This window comes from Pseudorasbora parva, chromosome 11 (assembly GCF_024679245.1).
Source record: "Pseudorasbora parva isolate DD20220531a chromosome 11, ASM2467924v1, whole genome shotgun sequence".
NCBI lineage: Eukaryota > Metazoa > Chordata > Actinopteri > Cypriniformes > Gobionidae > Pseudorasbora > Pseudorasbora parva.
The window spans coordinates 42067547-42095515 of record NC_090182.1 but is presented as its reverse complement, the minus strand read 5'-3'; the positions used below and the strand labels follow the sequence as shown (position 1 = coordinate 42095515).

General features: G+C 39.2%; 1 protein-coding gene across 7 annotated transcripts in view; it reads right to left on the bottom strand.

Annotated features, from left to right (window-relative positions):
• med12 (mediator complex subunit 12) overlaps positions 1–27969 on the bottom strand; it is a 40380-nt gene that overhangs the window by 1179 nt on the left and 11232 nt on the right. Inside the window, exons 15-43 of one of the 7 annotated variants that reach the window (XM_067457990.1) lie at positions 27321–27497; positions 26577–26721; positions 25601–25719; positions 22471–22614; positions 21487–21650; positions 21248–21379; positions 20914–21141; positions 18180–18324; positions 17637–17757; positions 16243–16353; positions 16053–16166; positions 15611–15774; positions 15065–15244; positions 13962–14048; positions 13692–13852; positions 13346–13507; positions 11654–11765; positions 11474–11563; positions 10366–10475; positions 10148–10283; positions 9147–9296; positions 8567–8926; positions 7547–7676; positions 7162–7361; positions 4505–4582; positions 4159–4391; positions 2577–2778; positions 2173–2388; positions 1949–2030 (exon numbers count right to left, since the gene is read on the bottom strand). In XM_067457990.1, coding sequence (XP_067314091.1) covers positions 1949–2030; positions 2173–2388; positions 2577–2778; positions 4159–4391; positions 4505–4582; positions 7162–7361; positions 7547–7676; positions 8567–8926; positions 9147–9296; positions 10148–10283; positions 10366–10475; positions 11474–11563; positions 11654–11765; positions 13346–13507; positions 13692–13852; positions 13962–14048; positions 15065–15244; positions 15611–15774; positions 16053–16166; positions 16243–16353; positions 17637–17757; positions 18180–18324; positions 20914–21141; positions 21248–21379; positions 21487–21650; positions 22471–22614; positions 25601–25719; positions 26577–26721; positions 27321–27497 — 4453 coding nt within the window. Of the gene's footprint in view, positions 1–1948; positions 2031–2172; positions 2389–2576; positions 2779–4158; positions 4392–4504; positions 4583–7161; positions 7362–7546; positions 7677–8566; positions 8927–9146; positions 9297–10147; positions 10284–10365; positions 10476–11473; positions 11564–11653; positions 11766–13345; positions 13508–13691; positions 13853–13946; positions 14049–15064; positions 15245–15610; positions 15775–16052; positions 16167–16242; positions 16354–17636; positions 17758–18179; positions 18325–20913; positions 21142–21247; positions 21380–21486; positions 21651–22470; positions 22615–25600; positions 25720–26576; positions 26722–27320; positions 27498–27969 lie in introns of all 7 variants that reach the window. The other 6 variants (XM_067457992.1, XM_067457988.1, XM_067457991.1 and 3 more) reach the window with 6 other exon arrangements.

Here is a 27969-nt window from a genome sequence, read left to right as displayed (position 1 = left end):
GAATAGCATCAAGTCAGTTAAACTGGTCAGTCAAGTAGCAGAGGGGGTTGTTAATCAGTTTCAGCTGCTTTGGTGTTAATGCAACTAACAACAGGAGCACTAGATGGGCAATAATGAGACGACCCCCAAAACAATAAGGGTTTTACAGGTGGTTTCATAACTTGTCTTTTTGAAGAGAATCATATTCATACAGGTGCTGCTGGTCATATAATTAGAATATCATCAAAAAGTTGATTTATTTCCCCAATTCCATTCAATAAAGTGAAACTTGTATATTATATTCATCCCTTTTACACACAGACTGATATATTTCAAATGTTTATTTGTTTTAATGTTGATGATTATAACTAGCAACTAAGGAAAATCCCTAATTCATTCAGAAAATTAGATTATTATTTAAGACCAATACAAAAAGGATTTTTAGAAATCTTGGCCAACTGAAAAGTAAGAGCATACACAGCACTCAATACTTCGTTGGGGCTCCTTTTGCCTGAATTCCTGCAGCAATGCGGCGTGGCATGGAGTCGATCAGTCTGTAGCTCTGCTCAGGTGTTATGAGAGCCAAGGTTGCTGATAGTGGCCTTCAGCTCTTCTGCCTTGTTGGGTCTGGCATATTGGGTTACGGTCAGGTGAGTTTGCAGGCCAATTAAGAACAGGGATACCATGGTCCTTAAACCAGGTATTGGTTGCTTTGGCACTGTGTGCGGGTGTCCTGTTGAAAAATGAAATCTGCATCTCCATAAGGTTGGTCAGCAGCAGGAAGAATGAAGTGCTCTAAAACTTCCAGGTATACTTCTGTGTTGATCTTGGACCTCAGAAACCACACTGGACCAACACCAGCAGATGACATGGCACCCCAAACCATCACTGACTATGGAAACTAAACACTGGACCTCAAGCAACATGGATTGTACTCTGGGTCCCTGATTTCCAAAGGAAATGCAAAATGTACTTTCACTAGAGAACCTAACTTAGGACCACTCAGCAGTCCCTTTTGTCTTTAGCCCAGGTGAGACTCTTCTGACGCTGTCTGTTGTTCGAGTGGCTTGACACAAGGAATGCGACAGCAGAAACCCATGTCTTGCATACATCTGTGCAAAGTGGTTCTTAAAGCACTGACTCCAGCTGCAGTCCACTCTGTGAATCTCCCCCACATTTTTGAATGGGTTTTGTTTCACAATTCTCTCCAGGGTGCGGTTATCCCTATTGCTTGTACAATTTTTTTCTTCAACATCTTTTCCTTCCCTTCATCTTTCTATTAATGTGCTTGGACACAGAGCCCTGTGAACAGCCATCCTCTTTTGCACATCTGTCAAGTCAGCAGTCTTCTCCATGATGGTGTATCCTACAGAACTAGAACAATGGTTTGGCTGTCTTATGCAAATGACTAACCTGGGGCATGTGGTCGTTCGTTTGGAATACTCAATTTATTACCATTAGAATGAGGTTAAGAACGAAATAATTTGTTGTTCAGACAGAAATGAGCAGTTTTGTGAGTAGTACAAATATACATTTTTCCCCCCACGATTATTAGTGAACAAGACATTTTTAAAATTGCCCAACTTCTGAGGATAAAACACACAGACACAAGGGCGAAACTGTGTCGACCGCCTGTGTTTGTGCATGCTAACAAATGGAGTACACTTTGAAAGGCTGGACACAAAACTATACTCTGGGTTTAAACTGTGTTCTTATCTGTCTGTTTTGCACGAACCTTGACTGGCAGTTAAAAGTTAAGGTATGTGTGATAACAGATTGCCAAAAGGCCGTCGAGCGATGTTATTATATTGCCAGTTATTGCATTTATAGCAAGGTAAAATGATTTATGTTGGTATTGTCCAATATCTTGCCATAAGCATTTGAGCATTTTATTGAAACGTTTCGAGAACAGTGTATATGCAGCAAAAATTGCTATTTGTAAAGGAGTAATGCAAAGATTCAAGCATACTTGAGAGCTGCTGTTGGAGCTGTCTGACCAGTGCTGCAGTCTGTTGCTGCTGCTGGGTTTGCTGCATGCCTTGCCGTGGGAACTGGAACAAAATAAAATCGAACTGAATGTCTAAAAATCCACAAATGTAAACCAATAATATACAAGAGGCTGCTGGAATGGTTTTATAATGGCCATTTTTTTAGTATGCATTTTAAAAATATAGTTCGGAGACGGGGTCATACCATGGGCTGCTGCGGGGGCAGAGGCTGCATGCCCAGGGCCTGGGCGGGGGGCTGGCCTGCTGCCACCTGCTGCTGCTGCTGTTGTTGCTGCTGCTGCTGCTGCTGAACCTGCTGCTGCTGCGGCACCTGTTGAGCCTGAACCTGTTGCTGCTGCTGCTGCTGGACCTGCTGCTGTTGCACTTGTTGAACCTGCTGCTGCTGTTGCTGCACCTGCTGCTATGAAGGCAAATACAATTACAGGTGAACCACTGTAGCCCCTAGAAAGCCAGCAAGCATCCATTATGCTTTCTCTCGTTGCACAGAATAGCCTGAAATGTGCAGAATCTACCCAAACATACTGTATCCCACAATGCATTGTGATTGACTTTTGGTGTGGGGGTGTGTGTGTGCGCGCATGTACATACTCTGAGAGCTGGATGCTGTCTTATCAGCTGCTGCTGTTGCTGCTGGGCTTGTTGTTGTTGTTGTTGTTGTTGTTGTTGTTGTTGTTGTTGTTGCTGCTGCTGCTCTATCATCTGATTAGGCCTCATGTTGGGGTGCATGCCCTGTGGTCCCAAGTGACTTGGATGCATCATAGGCGTCTGCGGCATTGACTGATGGGAGAATCTGAGACATATGGCGAAAGTTTAGCTGATTTGTTTTACACTGCTTCAAATAAAGGTTGTGCGGTATAATGTTACTAAATAAGTATGGTGGCACCGAAAACGTATGATGTATGATACTAGGGCTGGGCGATATGACGTATACTGGATACTTTTGCCACAGTATAAAATGCTGATATACATTGCTCTCCACTAATATTAGCACCCTTGGTTAATACGAACAAAGGTGGCTATGAAAATAAATACATTTTTGCAATATGCACATGAACTCGAGAAAATACATATACAGGGTGAGGGAATGCATGAATGAGAATATAAAGATGTAAAAAAAACAAAAAACAATATATGCTGAAAAGGAACTCTGAAAGGTGCCACTATCAGAAGGGAATTGTGAATTTGAGACAAAAAAACAAACATTATTAAGCACAATAAGCATTGAAAAAGAACTGACTGACAGCGCATGCACAGAAAGCTGCATCACTCAGCATGCGATCGTGAATTCAGTTCTCTTTCACGTCTTATTGCACTTGAACGGTCAACTACAGACACAATTATGTCAAAATGCCCATCATGTGGAGTATTCATGCAAACACAGCTGGTTATGTCTCATGTAAAATTAAACATTTGTGTGTAAACTGGATGTGCATCAGTATAATGAATCCATGCATTGGGTCTTAAAGTGACAGCAGCCTAATATCTGCTACTCTTTGTCATTAATGTAAAAAGAAAAAATAACTTGCTGCTCTTGACAAATTTTTTATTTACTTTTAGCTTTAATAACAAAAAAAAATTATATTTATATCATACAGTGAAGCCTGTGCTGAAGTTCTGTACTAATTCTAACTACATTAATAACAACATTGTACCTGAAAAAAAGTATTTGTTTAATTCATATTTTTGTAATATATGTGATCCTGGACCAAAAACCCAGTCATAAGTCACACAGGTATATTTGTGGCAATAGACAATAATACATTGTATGGGTCAAAATTCATTAGGATATTAAGTAAAGATGTTCCATGAAGATATTTTGTAAATTTCCTACCATAAATATATAAAAATATATTATTAGTAGTAATATGCATTGCTAAGCACTTCATTTGGACAACTTTAAAGGTCATTTGATCTATATTTACACTTTTTTGCACCCTCAGATTCCAGATTTTCAAATGGTTGTATCAGCTAAATATTGTTCTATACCAAAAAACCATACAACAATGGAAAGCTTATTTATTCAACTTTCAGGTGATCTCTTTTTTTACATTTAATGTGAAATCTAAGTTGTGAAATATGAATTTGGTCATGTGGCCCACCCTTATATATCATCATCATTAAGCACATCTGATTATTTCCAAAGAGGTGCCTAAAGAGGTCTGTGACTGACCTTTGTGTGTTCTGCATTGGGTGTACGTATGCTCCGGGAGCCTGCTGATGGACATAGCCGCTCGGCCTCTGCGGCATCTGCCTAAGAGGATCCACCATGCCTGGGTTTGTGCCAGGATGTCCTCCCTGGAATACCTGGTTAACGTACGAGGTAGGAACTATTCCGGCTGTCTGAGAGGGGTGTGGCTGAATCCCCATGTGTGCGCCGTAGGGGGTGTAGCCCTGGGACATGTTCTAAAGACAGAAATATGACACTACTGGGTTATCATCTCTGGTTTCAGTGAATGCTGAACTGTCAAATTAATACTGCAAATGTGCCAAGTGGCTGTAAATGTACAAGCACTTGCCTGTGTCGGCTGCATTGATGGATACTGTTGATTAGGTGCCACTTGTCTAATCTGCTGTCCAATCATATGATTATGATTCTGAAAAGACCAACAAACAAACATACATGCCCACCCTTTACAGAAAATGACCTTCCAACTCTACTGAATTTAACATTCACAATCACTAAAATACAAAAACTAGATAGTGCTTGCATGTGCTGCCAGGGTGTTGCTAAAGGTGTTCTGAGCGGTTGCTAGAGCATGCTGGGAGCGTTTGCGTGGTGCTTCTAGGTGGTTACCAATTGCCTGCTTAAAGGGACAGTTCACCTAAAAATGACATTTCTGTCATATAATTACTCACCCTCATGCCGTTCCAAACTTGTAAGATATTTTTTAATGAAATCCGAGAGCTTTCTTACCCCACATAGACAGCAACACAAGTTGTAGTAAAGAGATCGTTAAAATAGTCCATGTGACTTCAGTGATTTAAACTTTATGATATGAAGCTACCAGAATACTTTTTGTGTACTTTATTCAACAATGTCTTCTCTCTCTTTCACTTGTACACTATTCACACACCGCAGCGTTTCCTAGTTCTACGGCAGAACGCTGGCACACTATTGGCTGAGGACCACATGCATGTGTTGTGGTGCTTGCGTAAATCATGTAGAAGGAGAGGAGATTGTTGAATAAAGTTATTTTTGTTAGTTTTATGTCACTTCATAACATTACGTTTGAACCACTGGAGTCACATGGACTATTTTAACGATCTCTTTACTACCCTTCTGGACCTTGAAAGTTGTCACTGTGTTGCAGTCTATGTGGGGACAGAGAGCTCTCGTATTTCATCAAAAATATCTTACTTCGTGTTCCAAAAATGAACGAAGGTCTTACGGGTTTGCAACAACATGAGAGTGAGTAACTATCCCTTTTGTTTGTGACGCACATCAACCTTCCAATAATACCGTTTCTGGCTCCAAGCCTCTACTTAAGAGAAAATTTCAATTCCCAACAGTCATTTATGAACACCATTTATAGCACAAAATATGGTGTACACTACAGTCTCTAGGCTCACAATGTCCCAGACAGCAGTATTTTAATGATTCAGAAAAGATCAATCACTATCTGGCCAACTGAGCTTCAGCTATGTAGATAAAGATTAGATTATGATTTTACACCAGTAGTACAGCACACTTTGAGTGTGTATATTAGCACCATTTGTTGTCTGCTTTTGGGATCTTAAACAGCGGTCATGTCAAAAGAGCCCAACACCAAATGTTGACTCCTAAATATGTGTGGGCCCTCTGCAGTGCACAACTGACAAGCACCACCCCTAAATACAGGACATTATTATAAAAATAAAAGTAGATGAATCTAGGGCTGGAAGTATTTATTTTTCAAACGATTAATCTGACGATTATTTCTCCCCAACCCCCTAGTAATCTTTTCGGGCTGTTTTCTGAATAGTCAATTAATAATAATCGTAACTAATCTATGAACTTTTACCTAATGATTAGGTTTAAGCAGTGTAGGCCTAATTAAGAAAGGTTATTACTATAGCTGCATTCACCGCAGAGGTTGAACAACTTCAGGTTTTTTTAAGTCGACATTTGCGTGATTAATGTCAATATCGACTAGTCTCTGACTTTTTCATTAATGAACAAAAAAAGCCTGAACCTCGAGCCAAGACATCGAACACGGTTGTCTTGTGCACAGCTATGGCATATGACACAGCGTTGCACATAACGCTATTGCTTAATTTTATCAGGAGTTTTGTCTTTGGGTCCTTATATTGCTCACATATTTCTGCTCATTCTAGATCAGCTAAAGTAGCACAGCAAAGATTACATTTATATGAATGCATTAATAAGATTAATTGCGTGTGAATTAATTCTACCCAGCAGTCGCTCTACTAATAATAAAGCTGTGGGTTTTAGTTACTCAGCTTAAAAACTGAAAAGTTCCAGCATATATTTCTATTTTGATATATTGATAAATCACAGAACAGTGTTGACAATACATGTCTGCGCTTCTGTTTGCATGTGTGTGTGTGTGTTACAATGCAGCAGCGCATTAGTGTAGAGCAGCAATTAACTTAAGCGTGCAATAAGAGGTTTAAATAGTTAAAAATTGATCAGGTGACTGCACATCCAGATGGTATAATGCATCCAATACATGTCTGCACTACTGAACAGTGTGTGTGCTACCGTCTGTATGTGATTGCATTACAATGCAGTAGTGCGGATTAGTTTAGAATGCAGATTAACTTGCATGTGCAATAAGCTGAAATCACAACTGCTTTCTAACTGACCATAGCGGTCACCACAGCATCAATCCACTATATCAAACATCATGGTGTCCATAAAACTGTGAAGTTTTTCAATGTGTAATTAAATGAATCCAATCGAGGCGCGAGGTCATCCATTAGATATTTTAAATAAACAACAGCAGCGTTAAATGCTTTATAACCAGTTGCAGAGTGTACAAATGAGCCGTGTGTGCCGGCATCATTGGGGAACATAAACAGCACAATAAACTGACGCAAATTGACTAATTTGTGTAATCAACATAAAAAAACTGCGTTGACGAGTCGTTCCAGCCCTAGGTGAAATAATTGTACAAAATAAAAGGAAACCGTGTTTTTGGTCTGGGGTCTTGATTAGTAAAATCAGACTCACCAGTCTGACCTGTAGCTGTTGACGGAGATGTCCCTGAGGTATGCTGGGTGGGGGTCTACAGCTCATCTGGTACTGCTTGTCCATCCCCATCATGTTACCCATGCCAGCCTGCATATTAGCCATAGTGTAGGAATTGGGACGTGGAGGAATTTTGGTCATAGGATTTCTGGGACGGAAAGGGGTCTCCATACCAGGGCCTCCTTAAGGGGGAAATATGGATGACAAAAAAGCATAAAAGAACAAGTAGAAGATGTCCTATGTACAATTTATGATGCAAAAATTACTGTAAGAACTGCTTTATGAAGTTCACATATTTCTTTACAAAAACAACAACAAGCAATGTTATGAGGTTGAGAGGTTTAGGCATGCTGGGATATGTGCTGACCTGGTGGAAGAGGTTGGTTTTGGGGATACATTGGATGCCGGTAGCCCATCTGAAAAGGTATGTTGGTTTGGCCCATGCCCATGTCCATGCCTTGTGTGTACTGCATGACTGGGTTGTGTGGCTTGTAGTCCTAGACCATAGGAACCAATCAGACATCTTGATTTCTATTTATAGCTTTTCAAATATAATATATAAAACTGACATTTTGATATATTTGACAAAATGTTTACTGTACACATAGGCAGTCATTATTGACTGAGTGTCAGGATCCCAAAATGGACTCAATCTTCCTGCTGAAGCTTCACGTCTTATTGCCTGTATCCACTTTTGTCTCATTAAACTAATTTTTTGGGGTCGACAGTTTATAAAAACTTAATTATGTGTTTTTTGTTTGCTGTACACCCTCACATATCAGCTTTTAGACACTGTTGTGTATTTTGTTATAAGTAAGAAAAGATTTGTTAACTGACGGTAAAGAGAGAGAAAGAGCACTTCTGTTGCGTGCCCTTGATTGCTCTGTACACATGCGTAATTTGGATTAAAACAATCATATGTGCAACTAAAAACATGAACTGCTGCATGATTTATGTGTGATTCCGTAAATTACTGTACTGCCTTCCTTTAATCGCTTGATGTTTTCAAGAAGTTGAGTGCAATCATCTTAAGAAAGCTGCCTCTCAGACAGAGCGCAAACAAACTATTCAATTGAGTTCTCTTTCTTGTCTTATTACGCTTGAACGATAAAAAAATGAATTCATACAAAGTTATGTTAAAATTCACTTGTGTAACAGCATGTTGGATTCGTGCAGCTCTTAAAGTGACAGCAGCCTAATATTCCTACTGCTGTTTTTAAGTTGTTTCTTCATTATTTTGGAGATTAAATGTGAAAACATTAAAACACATAAATAGGTTACATTTGAATGTTAGGTACGATTAAATTACAGAAAAATCAGCAATTTATTAGTAATTTTGTTTAATCAATTTAGAGCACTAATGCACACATGCACACACACTTTGTACCTCTTGTTTATTTGCTGATGTCTGTTTCTTTTTCTTCTTCTTCTTATTAGGGTCAGGTGCAACATTGGAGACACTCTTCTCCTGCTTCCCTTGATCCACTTTCTTCTCTGGCTCAGGAGCCACAGGTGTAGGTGGCTCCTCCTCCTCTTGGGGAAGGTTGAGAGGCGCCAGATAGTAACTTTGTTGTTTAGGCTTTATGTGGGTGTGGTAAAGCAGGAGCCGCTGCTGCTCCTCAAACTTTGTGACTTTGCGGTCGACCCTAACAGTTCCAAACCAGCCCCATGAGAGCGGAGCTGAATGCTTCAGTCCCTCAAAAACATCCCATGGAGAAATCTTCTGCTTAGTCGAAACCTGAAGACCCTGTGTGCAAGACAAAACAAATGCAAAGGGTAAGAGAGTAGTCAACAGATGAGCAGCACTACAACACCAAAAAGCACAAAAAAGTATCACACATTGGTATGGGGTGAGAGTTGAGGAGACTACCATAACCAAAAAAATAAAAATAAAGCACGGCAAGCACCCAAAAATAGCACAATATACAATGTAACAAGTTATTATTATTATAAAAATAATAATTTACCTCTTTTTCAAATCCAGCGATTTTGTTGCCCTTAGTGTCAATAAGCGATCCCTGGGGCTCACAGGTGATGACATCACGTGTCTGCTTGGGCAGAGGCAGCAACTGTCGCACTTTCTCCAAGCTCTCAGACTGACGGTCGCCCAGTTCTTTCTGCAGGACAAAACAAACTGGAGTCTGAACAAACTAATGGTGCTTGCAAACCTGGCATAGTATTGCTCATTACCTGCAGTTTGTCATTTGCAGAATAGGATTTTCTTTATGAAGGGGCATTTTGTTTGTGTTTAGTCTTTCTCAGTTGTCTTTAAGTTAATATTTAATACTTAATATTTCTAAAATAAAAAAAGTTCAAAAAACTTTTCAGTAATTTTTTTTAGGGGGAGGCTACAGGAGCAGCATAGAGCGCCCTCTTGAGGCTGTAGACGTAGCTAAATGTTTATTCTTGTCAGTCAGTATGAATTCAATTTAACATACAAGTCACACCTGACAATAAGTCGCAGGACCAGCCAAACTATGAAAAAAAGTGTGACTTATAGTCCGGAAAATACGGTACAGTTTTTGTCTTTGTTTTTGCACTGTTAGACATGCCACCTTTCAATATTTGGAGTCAGAAATACCTTGTTTTTGAAAGATAATTCTTATATGTTTAACAAGGCTGCATTTATTTAAACGTAAAATTTAAAGGTGAAAAATGACTTTATGATCACTTCGATCAATGTACGGTATCCTTGCTGGATAAAAGTATGGTAGTATAGTTTCTGCTTGGCTACTAGATGTCTGCTATTTTGAGCCATTTTTGAGTCTGATCGCTTAGAAAAGCAATAGCATTTACACATCTCCACATGCTGCATGTTTATGAGGTATTGTTCATGCTAGTGCTTTGGGTTATGGGTTTTGAATCAATATAAAGCATGATACATTAATAGCTATGCTATTGACTCATTTTATAAATCATCTTAATGTGAGGCCGTAGCTTTTTCTAAACAGTTATCAGTATTTCTCACCCTGAGCTTCTTGACCAGGTTCATGTAGGCCCTTTTATTCTCCTCCATGCTCCCCTGAGAGATGCTGGACATGTCAGCTGCCAGAGTGCCGTTTATTAACACGCTCAGCATGTCTAACACCGTAGTGAAGAGCTCACTAATGGAAAAGAGCAAACATTCAAATCAGATGGTATAGCAAAGACAATTAGTGGCAGTGAATAAGGGGTGTCAGATCTCACTTGTTTGACTGCATGTCCACGGTACCACTGCTGATGATGTCTAGCAGAAGCACCGCCCACTCCGTCGTCTGCTGTGTGCTACGCTGTACCGTATCAAACATCCCACCCACCTAAACCATGTGACAAGATTAAAAAAAAAAATAATAATTATAATATAATTTTAATTATATATATATATATATATATATATATATATATATATATATATAAATAAAAGTTCAGTGCAGGTTAATCAGATCTTAGTGACATTCATTTTTCTTTTAACCTTAGGCACACAATACAAGGAAGGAAGGGAAATTGATGCGAGAGCAGTGCTTTAAGTGGGCCGGTACTCCCCGGTACTCAGTACCGCCACTTCCAAATATTTCTCTTGAGAGTACCGCCACCTCTCTGTGCGCCCAGAACGTGACTTTAGCTTACCGGTACGCTCATTTGCACATCTTCCAGAGCGCCCTTCACAATGCACATTTCCTAATTTGTCCCACCGAGAATAACCGTTCGCGGAAGACTTTTAAGATCCGGCAGAATCCTCTGCTGGTGTTCTCTATGCTCGCGCTAAAGGCAAATCCCTTTAACTGTTTGCATTTAAATTTTGACCCCCACTACAAAATATTGAATTACTTAGTAAATATACATCCATCACATTAAATATTTTGTCTTTTTTTCTTAATTTATGACTGTCTATCTTCAGAAACAAAACTAACAAAATTTGGCAGATTTTGACACAGAATGACTCAAATGTGTTTATCTGAGAGCCTTTATACACACACTTAACAGCAGACACTGAAATAACTACACTGTCTGGTACAGTAGCCTACACATATTTTGAGTGTCCCTCATTATGTCCCCTTTTTTCCTAAAGAACCACGATTGTCCCTTATTTTCTTTTCCAGAAGTTACCAACCCTACGTATAAAACCCCTTCAATATAGTTGTTGTTACCTCAGGGGAGGAGAGGAGTCAGCAATTAAATAAAAAAAACAAATAGAGTACCGACACTTCTTTTGGGCCACTTAAAGCACTGTGCGAGAGAGATCAACACAGATTATACTTGTTTTGTCAGCTTAAAGGCACATCATGTATGAGAGAAATAGATAACGGATACACACCAGATTGAGTCGCAGCTTCAAGGCCTCGTGCATTATCTGCTTGGCTTTGCAGTCATCCTGGTACTGGTCCTCACGCCAGTTAGTCACAATCTGATGGGGGAATACATCATATCAGTCCAAAGAAATGTGGAGCATTCACTGACAATGACACAATGAGTGTTTTGAGGGGTGCAGTTGTACCTGCTGGACTTGACTATACAGGGAAGTCAGGAGACCCTCCCTCTGCTCATCTTGTCCCTTGAGACACGTCAGCACTAGAGACAGGAAGGGCTGCTGGCTCAAGAGAGACATACTGAAAGAACGAAAAAAACAAAATGGTGATCTTCGATAACAATCGTACTTGTACAATGTCACGATCAACCGCATTACTGAACTAGCACGCACAAATATGAAGACATTTTTAATTCTTTATTAATTACTAATTTAATTATCTTCAGCCTATAATTATTTTTTTATTGAGTGCTACAAATTATTCATATAAAGTTACAATCAAACTTATAATACTGTTCAAAAGTTTGTTTGTTTTTTAAATCAATACTTTATGCAGCTAGGACACATTAAATTGATCAAATTGACAGCAAAGACAAATGTTGCTAAAGACTCCTATATGAAAAAAAAACTAATTTAACGTTTTCATACAGCATATTTGGAGATCCTAGTTAAAGGGATAGTTCACCCAAAAATGCAAATGAATCCATGGTTTGCTCACTCTCAAGTCTTCCTAGATGTATATGACTTTCTTCTTTCTGATTTACTAGTTATAAAAATATTAAGCAGCACAACCGTTTCCAACATTGATAAACAGAAATGTTTCTTGAGCAGCAAATCTCAAGAATATCAGAATGATTTCTGAATGATCATGTGACACTGAAGACTGGAGTAATGATGCTGACGATTCAGCTTTGATCACATGAATAAATTCACTTTCAATTACACTGATCAGACATAATATTATAACCTTTCTAATATTGTGTTGGTCCCACTTTTGCTGCCAAAATAAAATTTGAGCTATAGTAGCTCTGTTTGATTGGACCGCACAGGCCAGCCTTCCCACGAGCCGTGGCTGCGCATGACCCTGTCGCTGATTCACACCTGTTCCTTCCTTGGACAACTTGTGATAGTTACTGACTACTGCAGACCGAGAACACCCCACAAGAGCTGCAGTTTTGGAGATGCTCCGACCTAGTCGTCTAACCATCACAATTTGGCCCTTGTCAAACTTGTTTGCCCATTTTTTCTGCTAACACATCGACTCTGAGGACAAAATGTTTATTTGCTTCATCATATGAAGAACAGAGCAAACAGAACAGCGTTCTGGCGCAATATGGCTGCCGTCGCATCATCCAGGTGGATGCTGCACATTGGTGGTGGTTGTGGAGATTCCCCCTTCTATGTAAAGCGCTTTGAGTGCCTAGAAAAGCGCTAAATAAATGTAACGAATTATTAATTATTATTATTATTCATATATCCCACCCACTAACAGGAGCCATGAGGATCATCAGTGTTCTTCACATTACCTGTCAGTGGTCAAAGTTATGAACGGTATATATTCAAATAGAAAAGCCATTTTAAATTAAAATATTATTTGACAATATTACTGTTTTTACTTTATTTTTGATCAAATAAATGTTATACATTGTTGAGCAAAAGACACTCAAAAACAAAACATTAATATTAATTTGTAATATATTACCAACTCCAAAATTTTCAACTAAACTAGTGTATATTAAAAATCATAGGAATGAATGTCAGAATGCAGAAATTGGAATCGACTTCTCAAACCCTAGCGAGCAACATGTTTAGGCAACACTGGCATGGGATTAATATTGGAATGTTGCAGCAGCTTTGAAGTCTGTGCTAAAAGTTTCATACCTTTTTTGTTTCTGCCGATCTCTTTCTTTTCGTGAGGAGGGTCCCAGATGCTGTCCCTTCTCCAGCTCTTCACCTGCGGCCTTCAGCACGTGACCCTGCACTGAGGTGTGCAGCTTACCAATCAGAGGGGCCACCAACCAGACACCCGAACGCTCAGAGGAGCTGAACCAGAAACAAACAGTGAAACACACAGGGCATGAGCTACACAACATCAGGTCTCTTCCTACAGATTAGACATCGATAGAAACATTGATGCGTGCTGAAAGCAAGAAGAGCAGTCTACCGACTCCATCGAACTGAAAGTAAATAAGACCACTGACTGAAAGCGGTGATTGGGGTCACCCACCTGAGCACAGGTTTCATTTTGTTGGCACTGTTGCTATTGGAGACGGAGCTGCCAGAGACAGCGGAGCCATTCCAGGTGGGGTTACTAGAGTTCATCTCAGCAGACTTCTGGAAAACTTCAATGGTGGCCTTGGCTATATTTTCCTGAAGAGCATACAGCTCCTGTAAAGAGTTGGTTCAGATGTACCAGGAAATTATGAACCTTAAAGAAGAGACAAGGAATCATCAAGCAGAGCTGAACTCAGCAAGCACTTACATTAGTTGAGCTTACATTAGTTGAGTTTGAATTAGGTGAGCATTGCTTGATCATGAGCTGTAGCTCGAGAGAGGACTGTCTCATGGTCCACTGGTCCATGTTCTGTAAGCAGAAAAACAGATGGAATATGTAAAGAATGCTTTTAAAAGGAATCAAAGCAGAGCTTAAGAGCCCCAGCTGGATAGTAATTGCAACGGGCCCCTGTCTTCACAGTCTATGAAGATGAAAAGCAATCCAGAATAATGAGCTGCTGTGAGACTCACAAATCATTAATGGTGAAATGAATAATTAAGCTTGGGGAAATGACTGTCTGTTCAGACTCTGTCTGGTGTATAAAACACAAAATCACATGTTTGTCTTCAAGAGTGCAGACCTGGTCTGCTGGGTGTATTTTTTGCTATACACATCACAACATGTAAATAGGAAAATGTTGGCATTGTTTTGTCACTTATTGAGCAGAAGGCTAGATAGAGCCGTTTACCTCCAGTCTTTGTGCTAAGCTAGGCTAACGGTGGGAGCGTCAGACAGAGTTATAGCACGCATGGAGTTAAGAATGGTATGCATGGACTTATCCAATTCTGGGGATACAGTGACTAAGCTAAAGTCCCAAAAGTCGGCGTGTTTCTTTAATATGCGACTGTAAAAAATAAAGTGAACTTGGTGCACATTGTATTCCCACATGCACTTTAAAGTCACAGCACATGCAGAGATGGAGTTTGCTTCATTTACTGTGAACTGAGGCGCTCTGACACGGAGCATGTCAGACTATATAGCCTACCTATTTAATTCAATTACAGCCTTTTGTGAGTTGATAAGCACACGCAATATCGCAATTTGGATTATAATTTGATTTGACATATTCTCTGCCAAAGCAACAGTACAAAACACAAAGTTAGAAATCTTTTATAAATATTATAAATTACTTTTTTGGTTCATTAAATATTTATATAAAATGCAGTGTTTCCAATTAAAGTCATATTTAAATGTATTTAAATTAATGGTTTAGAAGTTAACCTCATCAGAGATTTGGAAATATCTAAAATTTCCCTCTATACTACTACAAAAAGCTCAGTTCACTCCAGAGCAGATGTTCTCATGGGGTCATGTGAAAGCGTGACCTGCAGGATGCGTTTGATGCGCTGTCTCTGAGGATTTTCGCCCTCTTCGCTGTCCAGCTGCCTGTGTGGGTAACAGATGAGCTGCAGTAACCGCTGAGCCTGGATGTTCCCCAGCACTGGATCCTGCAGTGCACTGCTGTCCTCCGACAGAGACTTCAGACACCGCTCGCCGACCCACTCCTGAAAGAGAGAGAAATCAGCAAAATCAAATGCAAACTTCTTAAATGAAAAATGTTCTACAAAAAACACCTAATTTACAATGGAAATGAGCAGCATGCTGCTGATCTTGATCCCTTTTGGAGTCTTAGTTCATTACAATGACGGAAACACAATTTGGGGTAATGGTGAGGCCATAAATGACAAATTTCCAAAAGATCTGGAAAATTACATTCTCGTTTTTAAAATAGCGGTTAGGAAGTCACTCAAGAATGTGTTTCTTTGGCAAGGAAATTATTTTAACAACTTCAGTCTATTGATTTTATAATAAAGATTATATTAGATAAAATCTCTCCAAGGATGAGAATCTGATCCTCCTAAAATCATCACCTGCTGGCAGATGCTCTTCAGCACATACTTGGCGTAAACCACCAGACTGGCCGTTTCAATAGAGACGTTACGTCCTCCGGATTTTTTGGAGCCCATGTCATCTTCTCCAATGTCGTCCAATCCAGCAGGATGTGAGAAGCCTGAACCTTTCAGCTCAGCATCGCCTGGAAAAATAAACACTTTTAGGCACCCATACATTTTGTACGCATAAACATCTAACTTTTCTCCCGTCTCCCATTCCTCCGTCTTTTCTTCTCCTTTACAGAATCATTTACCAAAAGCCTTTAACATAAGCCTGGTTCTTTAACCTTTCCTGGTTCTCTTGTTTTACTCACTGATCACTGGATACTGTTAAAGCTTCTGTATGATCACCAATACTTCTTATTCTCCCTGTTTGAGTGGCTAAAACATGAATGCACAAAGCAAAAGTACTCAATCTCACCCAGCATGAAAACAGCCTTTAACACAGCAAACACGGCTCCCACCACAATGCTGTTCTGAGAAGCAGCCAGCAAGTGTCGGTCACAGGATGATCTGATGCCCACTGTAGATTTGTCTGTGGACAAAATGTTATTTTCAGCTTTGAAGATATATATATGGATGTGTAGGGGAGAGTGTGATTTCTGCGTTACCTGATTTGGTGCCGTCTTGTGGACAGGGGTTGCGCTGTGGGGTTCTGAATAGATGAAGCAGGATCCTGCAGGTCAATCGGGCTCCAGGTTCTGAATCCTGCTCACTACAGGCTACACACACACACACACACACACGAACATGTCACAACCAGAGTCTACCATAAAAGGCACTAGCCTCAAAACATGACCCCATCATTTCTGGCTCACAGCTGCATGTAAAAAATGGACTGAGCACAACTGCAAATCGCCAGCACAGACACCTGTGACTCAAATGAGCAGGATAAATAAACACCCTGGCAAAAGAATCCCAGAAGGATCAACAGACTTGATTTAAAGTGTTAGACAACCAAACACAACAATGCTGTCACGAATTGCTCACCCTCATGGTGTTCCAAACTGAATGACACCACTGTTGAACTCAAAAGGCGGCACGTAGAAGGTTGATACATAGAGATCATCAAATATGGTAAATGAAAGATCAACTGTCCATGCTTGACTCGTTAAAAACAAACCTCATTTGTTCTCACACATTAAGCAAGAACATCTGAGCTTCTGTTAACAATATTTGATGAGCCTACGTATGCGTGTTGATCAATGTGTATATGTGAATAAAAGCCATAATTAAATCTGCTCATCATATAAAGTAATTTGATTTCTTCAGAAGGGATTACTTGGATTACACGACTTGATTCAAATGGATTTCTCTTACTGAAAAGTTTTGGTTGCATAGACTTTCAATAGACTTTGCATAGACTCTCACACAAAGTTATCATATGACTTCAGTGGACTATTTTTATGAAGTTCGTCAAATTTTGGAAGCTCAGCAGCTCAAGTTTCCATTATGAAAAACAGCACTCTGCACATTCTGCAAAATATCATGGAAGTCAAACAGTGTTTGTAATGACATCAGGGTTATTAAACAACAACAGAATTAAATTTTAGTGGAAATGATCCCTCTAAATTGACCTTAAAGAGACATGGAATTTAACAAAATCAGTGAAAAAGTATGTGTTCCCATTTCCCACATCATGACGTGCTCTTTGTCTAAATATACACCGCTTTTCAACAGCATTATTCAGTCTCATCTCATCATTCTTCCACCCTGAATAGCTCATTGTGTGGTGAGCCAATCAGAGACCGACAGAGAGAGACTGTGGGCAGCAGAAACAGCTCTCTGACTCCAGGATACACAGCAGTGCGGTTAAAGATAGAGCTTCCCAGTGTGAAATGCGTAGACATCAAACAGACCGGCAGTTAGCAATGACATCTCTCTGAAGTCTCTTATAGAATTGTGAAAAAATAAATGTCTGCACTTCCAAGAGTGAGGTATGCAGTGACCGAGTGTCCATATGGTAGGTGGTTGTGGAATAATGGGAGCCTGTGGAGAGCCGTACCTGCATTCAGGAGGGAGGGGATGGCCACACAGCGCACCAGATCCTCAAGCAACAAACACTGCCGAGCTATCAGGATGGCCACGAAAGTCGCCAGCGAGTCATGGAAAGAAAGATCACTCACCTGCCGAAGAGAAAACACAAGTGATTATCATCGACAACGTCTAGTGGTCATTCTAGACAGCTAAACATTTCACCAATCACCCAGAGGCGTGCCATTAAACACATTTTAGTCAATATGATATAATAATGGCACAAATATGCACAGACAGCATACAAGTGTGGTGACATTTACTGATGTTTGGTGAAAATCCAGCCATTTCAATAGGAACCTAAGCAATCGGAAATGTCACATGAGGGTGAAATATTTCCCCATGCAGAATTCGTATGTTCATATTTATCGAGCAAATTCGCTGCGCTGACAAAAATAAAGCTGCTTAGTTTCCTGTGAACTGGGACTCACACAAAGTTTGTTTTTTGCCTGAGATTTCACTGTGACTGCACTTTTTAGGGATTTTACTCTCTTTCAGTGATGTTGCAACTCACGTCAACATTGCAGAGCAGATCGTTAAAGCCGCAGTTGCCGTTGTTGGAAGAGCAGCAGAGAGCCTTGAGCACTCCCAACCACTCAGCACTGAGAGAGCGGCAGTACGCCGTCAGCTCCGCACACAGGATACCGATATCATTCACCCTGAAATAAAACACACAACATTTGCTTACCATCGAGACAGTTACCCCTAGTGGCAGTCGCAAAGAACTTTTATTAAGACGGCAACATGAGACAGCAGCTCATTATACCGGCCTCTGAAAAACCTATTATTTATGACACAACTCTTATGAATCATACCGAGATGTTAATAGGAAAAATTAAGCTTGGAAGAGAGTTAGCGAGATTGTCAGTGTGTTTCGCTAATCATTTCAAATATAAAGTTAAAGCCAATGTCATATGAACTAGCAGTATGAAATGACCATTATTAGGTGTAATGCATTACTTATTAATTAACTAAAAGTAAAGGATTACTTTAAATTTTTTACATCTTAATTTAATTAGTCATTTCTGATGACTGGATCAGAATATTTGCATATTCATTCGATGGGTTGGTATTTGATTTTCAAGTTTGGGATTTGAATATTAGTTTTTTTTTTTTGTGTTTTTCCACGCACACCTGACATCCCCCTTGAAACGGTTCTCATTTGCACTTGCATATGTTTACACTATAAAATCGGGCAAAATACAACTCTTTTACAATTATTTTACAGCCTAGCAGTTTTCAATAGGATGGACAGTTGAATAGAAACCCAACCTCATTATACTTAAATATATTTGCTTATTTAGTGTTCCCTTCAATGAGCGCACCGACTGCACGCGCTGATATTGAAGAAGCACATGCCTGAACTAGCATTTTGGGTTAAGCTGCATTGGTTTGACTTGCGGAAAATAGAATAATAGAATCAAAATGTATTAGCCTTTTCACCCGTTAGGGATGTGATGGTGGAAGATTTGGTATCAAATCAAAATGTAAACGGCCTATTTTATTTTCCCTCACCATCACATTACAGTGCATGTGCACTGAGTGGCTGTAAACGAATGACTTTCAGTTTACTTTCTGTTTGCCAATTCGGGGGGCAGGTTGCTTGAATCATCATTAGCCTATTATTCTTAATGAAAAACAACAAAATACAACAACAAACTCCCTTAAATAGGGCTCCCTTTTACATTGTGCTTTAAAACCAAGTCTTCTCAGATCATCTTGTCATTCAGCTCCTCGCTTTCATGATAAATGAGATCTGACTCCTGCTGCAGATGTAAAGCGCCTCACGCGGTTAATAGGCCAGTTCTCCTCTGGCCTATTAACAACCACTGTATGATTATTATTCTGGCAATCTTACAGGTCAGAAATCATATTAGATCGGGATATTTGAAAGTTTAAGGTACCACGCAAGGTTTATTTAGAACGACATGTCGAGTAAACAATTATTAAATATGAATAATCTGAGTCATCACGCCGGAGATGGGTTTATTGAGGATAACATGTCGGTGAGGCAAAACTTACTACTGAGGATAGGTGAGGATTACTACGGAAGCTTCAAAGCTCAAAAAATGGTATTCGGACCAGCCCTAGTTGTAATTGCAGTACATACTGTATAGACTATAGAACAATTCTACATAAAACTATACTGGATTTAATATGTAAAATAAATGCATGATTTACAAAGGTATGTAATTGTGTTTAAACTTAACAGTGGATGAGTGGAGATCTCCATGATGTTTGTCAATTGAATTAATAATTTATTACTAACCATGCATTTTTAACCAAAACACATCAAGTGTTTGTGATCAAGTTAAACAAAAACTATTAATAATGCTGAACTTGCACACACTTATTTTATTGGACTATACTGGAATACATCACATTCAGTCAGTGAGTCGAATGCAGTGAAGTATTTTAACGCATCCGAAGCTCAAATTGGATCCGAAATTTCCACATACGCATAAGATCGGAACTGGCAGCTCCTGTATTTCCATCCATTGGAAATGAATGACTTCCGGTCCAACAGCTGTCGCTTGTCATGTGCAGTGGAAAGGCGGTATCAGGGCACAATTATTACAATAATCATCATGGTCATTTTAATGGTAACAACACATTTTAGACAATCATTGTTTTGAAGTGTTAAAAAAAATTTTTTTTTACTGTATCATTTAATGAACACTGACCTGTTTTCTCGTATTCAAAATGCAGTGACTGTAATGGCTTATTACTCAAAATCAGTGCATTATATTAATTATATTGTATTTTTATATACGTGTGTATTGCATATTTGTATATTTTGAATCAGCTTTTATTTTTGTATTTTTAGTTTTCAATTTTGTATTTTTAGCAATGGTGCCTTTATTGTTTTATTATTATTATTATTATTATTATTTAATATAACTATTTGAGTTTAATTTGTTATATTGTATTTGTATTTAATTATAATTTTAGGGCGTGTTTACACTTTTAGTTCGGTTTGCTTACTCCAGACTAGAAAATAAAGAAATGTTCACAACCTGATTGGTTGGCTTTTTTTGCTCTGGGCTAAATGCGCTCGATTATGTGCATATGATGGTATTTTAACCAGCTGAGAACTGGTGAAGCGCTTATGAAATATGTGAGTCAAAACAGTTCTAATTTCTATTATTCAGGGTTAGGTAACACTAAACCTTTAGCTAAATTTCAACAAACAACAATGTTTTTAATAGTTTTAGTAAACCCTGCTTAAAACATAATCAGATGCCAACCTCTCAGGATCACGATGGTCCACGCACACGTCCATTAGCACGTTACACACAAAGCTGTAGCGGTTAGCTGGGCTGTCGTTGAGGATCTTTCCCACCATGGAATGGTTGAGATTGTGTGCGGTAGGATTAGCGATGGCATCGATCATGAACATCTGATCCCAGAGCATGTTGGAGTCTGATGGGTCAATGTTATAGTAGATGGAATTCTTTACCTTTGAGCAGAACTCGCTGTGGGAATTCACACAAAACCAGAAACCATTAGAGAGGAATGCCACCAACACAACCAGGAATATGGAGCTATATTTAAAAAGTACTCACAGTTCATTGCTCTCACCTGAAAATTTCTCCAAACTTGCTCTTTAGGTGACTGCAGGAGGTATAGAGGTCGTAGAGATAGGCCAGGATACAGCGTTCAGCCGAGGAACAGTCTGCGGGGTTCACGCCAGACTTGACTACAATCCGCAGCCTGCCGAGCACGACACCATACATTCATAACTGCCCAAATAGCTTAACGTCATCCCAAAAGACGTTTTTGCACTGTACTATCGAGCAGTAGACATTAATATGACGTACCCATCAAAGACCTGTGCAGTCTGGTCAGGGTTGAGGATGAGGCAGGAGTGGTATCTCCGCAGAACGGCCACGATACACAGACAGAGACCTGTAGTGTAACTGCCTGCCAGGTTGGAGGATTTCAGCAGAAGTTCTGCTTCCACCAGACTCAATTCATTCAGCAGCTACATGACCAACACACACTGAGGTTAATCACCAATATATAAAGCAATAACGCTGTAACGCTAACATTTAGTGCCACTAAATATATTGTAGAGGTTATACAGTATTAAATCACTATTAAATTTAAGGCCGAAATCAAAGAATGAACTGGTGTGATCTAATTTCAAACAAAAATCAAGCCAGAAGCAGTCTGTTTCTAGGGTTCAAAACAGCATGGCAAAGCAAACTTGGAAATTGTATGTATTTTTTTGATATCCAAGTGAAGGATATCACAGTGTGTATATATTGGGGCCTTCGGACTTCCAAACAGACATATATATTACACTCAGGATCCATATTACACAGTATTTTAATGTATACATACACGCTGAATTCAGAACCACATATTAGCATACTACTCTTCTTAAAGATATGGAAAAATAGTAAAAGCACTATGCTAGTATGTAGTTCTGAATTCAGCAAATGTACCTGTCAAAAGTCTGACGATATTCAACAATTTATTTTAATGATAATATTAATAAGAAATGTTTCTTGAGCAGAAAATAATCATATAGAATAATTTCTGAAGGATCGTGTGACATTGAGAGACTGCAGTAATGATAATTACATTTTGAAATCTAGTCAATTGGAAAATAGCTGTTTTAATTTGCAATATTTCACAATATTACAATTTTTACTGTATTTTTGATTTAATAAATGCAGCATTGGTGAGAAGAGACTTCTTTCAAAAACTTTAAAAATTGTAACCTTTCCAAACTTTTGAGTTATTGTACAACTCCAAACAGACAACCAGATACGATATTTTGGTATCAGCTCTCATACCTGTATAGCGAAGTCAATGAGGCCGCTTATATTGAGAGAGTACTCCATGAGGTCAAAGATGAACTGGATGTGCTGGACCAGTGGGAGGTGATAGGACATCCCTAAGGCAAAGCTGGTGATCTGCTCCAGAACATTCCTGGACACCTGTGAGACATTTTATTTTAGTCAATTCAGTAATCATAACAATGCTTTAACTTTAAGTTTAATCAGTAAATAAGTTTTTCATGCAAGTGTAAAATTAGTTTAATTGGACAGCCCTAGCCTACTTGAACATCTGAATGTACATAACAGCAAATTACAAAACATTTGGTGAAGGGCATGACTTACAGAGATTAATGATTAAAATCAGTAAAGGCTGGAATACACCACACAAGTTTTGTCCAGATTTACAGTCTGGAGGAGTCAATACTAGTTGCTACATATCAAAGCCAGCTTGCCCAATGTTGAAACATTAATTGATGGATTACATAACATATGATATGTATAAGTAGGTTGTACTATATCCTCCACATACATTCGGAATCAGATGTTGATTAATGTTTATTCCTTGACTAGGAAGAGAAGCTTGTGTTCAGTCACGCGGCGTGCTGGTCTGATACGTCACATTAAAGAGCATCAAAACAACATTTATCATTTGAATTTGTGATAAAATGGACAGAACACTGCATATGCTTGTGTGGGATCTCGGATTTAAAGTATGTTCCGCGCATAAAACAAGCCTGCTGTTAACTGTAAAAGATTGCATTCTGTATAACGTAATGGAAGTCCTGTACCGAAAACGAATACATGTACCGCTACACCCCTATAAGACTTGCATAAGTTAGTCAGTTTCTCGATTTGAAAGTGACTTCTGTTTGTGTGTTGCTTCATGCATTTTATGCTATCGACAATAGACCTATTTTGTGCCTGAAATGTCACATTTAGAGAAGGGGTGGAAAATTTAACTGCTTTTGGTGAAAAAAATTGGAATAAACATTATTAGTGCTACAAAAGGATAGGATATGCACCCCCTAGGTGTACTTTAACTTCCATATTTCAAAGTATATTTTGGGCTTAAGACACAAACCTGTGGGGAAAACAAATATAGGGGTGGGAATCTTTTACCATCTCATGATTCAATTCTATTCCGATTTTTGAGGCCACGATTCGATTCATAATCGATTTTCGATTCAAAAAGATTCGATTTTGAAAATATCAAAATTAAATCCGCACCCGCCCAGACCCGTTAATATTTGGCCCATTACCTGACCCCGCGATAAATCACACGCTAAAATCATTCAAATTAAAATGCTTTATTTTTTATCTAGCACATCTCAACATCAACTGCGTCATGAATGGGCTAATGAAAGAGGCTCTGCCTTTAAAGACTCGTTGTCAACAATTTCATATACTGCACTCACCAACTTTACTTTTACTCAGGGCCGGCCCTGACCAATTTGCTGCCCTAGGCAAGATTTTACTTGGTGCCCCTTATATCAAGGTTTTTATATGTTGGTTGTGTTTTTATAATTTTTAAACAAACACACAAACACACACACACACACACACACACACACACACACACACACACACACACACACACACACACACACACACACACACACACACACACACACACACACACACACACAAATAAAACATTATAGGCTATTAAAAAAATTATATATATTATATATGGTGATTAATATATATATTATATATGTTTATAAACAATTGACATGGTTTTTTTACAGATTCTGATCATCCAGAACAGTTGCTAATATAAAGTTTAAGATAAAAAATAACTGGAATTAATTAGCAAACATTCATATTTAAATAATGCATTTAGATAAACTGTTCATTCATTTCATCACTTTACCTCTGTCTTTATCCCCTTATTCCTTTATATTCCTGTATCAGAGGGCTACGGTCTTTTTGACACATTGGCCATCTGTCATAAATAATGAGGCAACTTTCCAACTTTCACTGGCGCGAGCAAACAAGCACATTCCTGTCTGTTAGATGCGCGAGAGGCGACGCGACAACAAATTCGTCATTCATTCATTTTTACGCTATTTAAAAGACGCACGCATATTAGTTTAGCTGCATTTCCTTAAGTTCTCTCCGCCCTTTTGCACGCGTGAACCTAAAACCGTGATACAAAGCGAACTGTGAGCAGTCTGTACTGTTACACCTCTAGCGTAACTTATGTGAGGGGGTGCCACAGAATTTTGAAAAATTTCAAAGGGTAAAAAAAAAAGCGTTAGATTAGTCGACTAATCGGAAAAATAATCGTTAGTTTAGTCGACAGAAAAAATAATCGTTAGTTTAGTCGACAGAAAAAATAATCGTTAGTTGCAGCTCTAAGATAAACTGTTCATTCATTTCATCACTTTACCTCTGTCTTTATCCCCTTATTCCTTTATATTCCTGTATCAGAGGGCTTCGGTCTTTTTGACACATTGGCCATCCGTCATAAATAATTAGGCAACTTTCCAACTTTCACTGGCGCGAGCAAACAAGCACATTCCTGTCTGTTAGATGCGCGAGAGAAGACGCAACAACAAATTCCCAACGTTAAACTGATCGCGCGTTCAATATCGGACACACTAAAGCACTCGCTGGGCAGGAGGACTCGGAGATTGATGCGGTGGTCTGGGAAGAGTCTGGGGATTTGTTTAAGGTTATTTTTGGTAATATTTCGAATTAATATCATTAATATCTCATCCTTATATCATGCCTCCGAGCTCCCTGAGAGGACTCGATATGGCTCGCAGGTGATGCTCATTCACAATCACGCCCCGGTCTCGCTCGCTCTCTCGCTCGTCACAAAAATATTGCACATATTTTTCATCCGCGCTACTACCCGCCCGCACAGAGTTAATAATCCGCCCGCATCCCCTCCCATGATTTTTATAAATGTCACAATTTGCCACTTTTATGCCGTTGCAGGACTCGACGACGCGTATAGGCTATTTACAAAATGGAGACGAACAGCCAGCTGATTTTATTAATTTATTAAATCGATTCTTGGACATTTCAGATCGATTCTGAATCGTTGCAAATGAGAATCTATTCTTCTGTGAATTGATTTTTTGGCACACCCCTAAAAAATTGGCCACAGTAGTTCATAAATTCTATTCAGGCTGACCTGAGAGGTGACCTGGTGCTGGTCAAAGTGTGAGAGGTGCTGAAATTTAGAGAAAATATCCTCAGCAGTGGGGAAGGCCTCAGGTTTACTCCTCTTCCTCTTCTGGCCTTCCTCACCTCCTGATGAAAGAAAACAAGACAAAAAATCAATGAATAGACAGCACACACGAGAGACCATGCACCAACAACAGACTATGAGCCTTTACAGAACATCAGGAAGATGAAATATGGAGATTGCTATCTTATGAAGTGCCCTCATCCAGCATCCATCAGTCAACCACTGAGGTCACTGTCAAATGGTTTTTCAAAAGAAAAGTGGCTGCACGGGTGATTTATTCTCGGCAGGTCAGTGTTCTGTGCCGTGCTTGAAATAGTAATAGCAGTGGGTTGAGCCGTTTAATGTCAGGACCAAAGCAACACTCAGTCTGCTGCGGGGGAAATAATGGGATGTTCAATTACAGCTCTATTAAAAAGTAAAAGCAAAAGCAGGGCTGCTCTTTCTGACCGAGTCGGCAGCCAAGCTTGAATATAATAAGTCAATGATTGCTATTAGCATTGAAATGGGGCTACAGCTATGAATATTCAATGACAGCAACAGAGGTTCAGTGCCATGAAAGGCTGTTAATAAAAGAGTAGAATGGACAAGGGGTGTGGGGGGACTAATGAGATTGAGCATTAATGACAAACTGTCTCTGAGAGGAAATATGGACATCCAAATGTATCCCCTCCAGAGCCGAAAAGGTGAAGATTAAGTACATAAGACTGACTGGGAGTGGCACCACGCAGCATATCATTTGTGCTACATACCACAGCAATGGAGAAAGCAGATATTCGAAAAAGTGATTCGAAAAGATTTTTAAAAAAATAACTTTTCCTTTAATATAAGATTGCACTTCAATTTTCAGAGGAATGACTGATATAGTAAGTCATCAAAATCTGTTAATGTCTTAAAGGTTGAGTTGTGTTTATTGCCACACCTGTCTCTGCTGTACTCTTGCGGTTGAGAACCTTCAGGATGTCTTTGGTGATCTTCTTGATGGCGTGGCGAGCTTCATCTCGCTGCTTGCCTACTCCATAGAGAACCACCAGACGCTGGTTGCACTCATGACTCGCACTCTCCTCCTGAACAAAAATCAATTTCGTTTGCATATTAGTCATGTGGACTAGGTTTAGGGTCAGTAAGATTTTTGTAATGTTTTTAAAAGAAGTCTCTATTTTATCTACATGGAGTAAAAACAGTAATATTATACTACAATTTAAAATGTAATTTATTCCTGTGATGGCAAAAGCTAAATTTTCAGCATCATTACTGATACTACATCAATGCTGAAAACCACACTGATACTAATATTTTAGTGGATAATAATAACAATAATAATACAAATTAATATTTTAGTGGAAATATATACTTTGATTACTAAAAGTTCAATCTTTTGTTACATAAGTGTCTTGGTCGTCACATTTGGATCAATTTAATGCTTTCTTGCTGAATAAAATTATGAATTTCTTTCAATATAGAATTGTATAATAATAAAAGACTGCACACTATTGCCAGTGCACTCATCAAAATGTTAATATTTTATAATTTTTTTAAAAGTAATTTACCTAAAAATATGTTCTTCATTTGTCAGTTTTTAAATAATACTAAACAGAGAGCAAATGACTTAAAATGATTAAATGGTGTGAAAACAAAATTTCCCATGAATCCTCAATGTGCTCACCTGAGGAATGGGGAAGTGGGTGGCGTACTGTATGTGACGAGGCTGCTCGTAAACCAGGGGGAAGGCCGGGTCCATGCCCTTATCCTTGGCAGTGTTTTTGCTCTCCTGCTCTGGGGTAGGTTTCTCCGGGGAAGGGCTTCCCTTCGACTCACAGTGCATTGGAGGAGAGAACATCTGCTGAAGGTTTGGACAATGAGTGGGTTTACATGTACGTTCTTAACCTAATCATGCTAAAGCCGACAATGCACAAGCTCACGTAAATATGCTAACCCTTTTCATTTACCTGAGTAAGGTCATAAACCAATCATCACCAATTTTTCGCCCAGCATATTACCAAATTAACCCTCTTTCCATCTACCGGTACTTTTATATTTTAGAATGTTGTATCCGTCCTTCAGGTGAGATGTTAAACTGAGGTCCTGTGGTCATTAAAAATCCCAGAAAAAGAGAAGGGGGTCTAACCCCAGCTTCCTGGCCAAATTTGCCCTTTGCCCATCATGGCCTCCTAATCATCCCCATATACTGATTGGCTTCATCACTCTGCCTCCTCTCCACCAATCAGCTGGTGTGGTGGGCGTTCTAGCACAATATGGCTGCCACCGCATCATCCAGGTGGATGCTGCACATTAGTGATAATTGAGGAGATCCC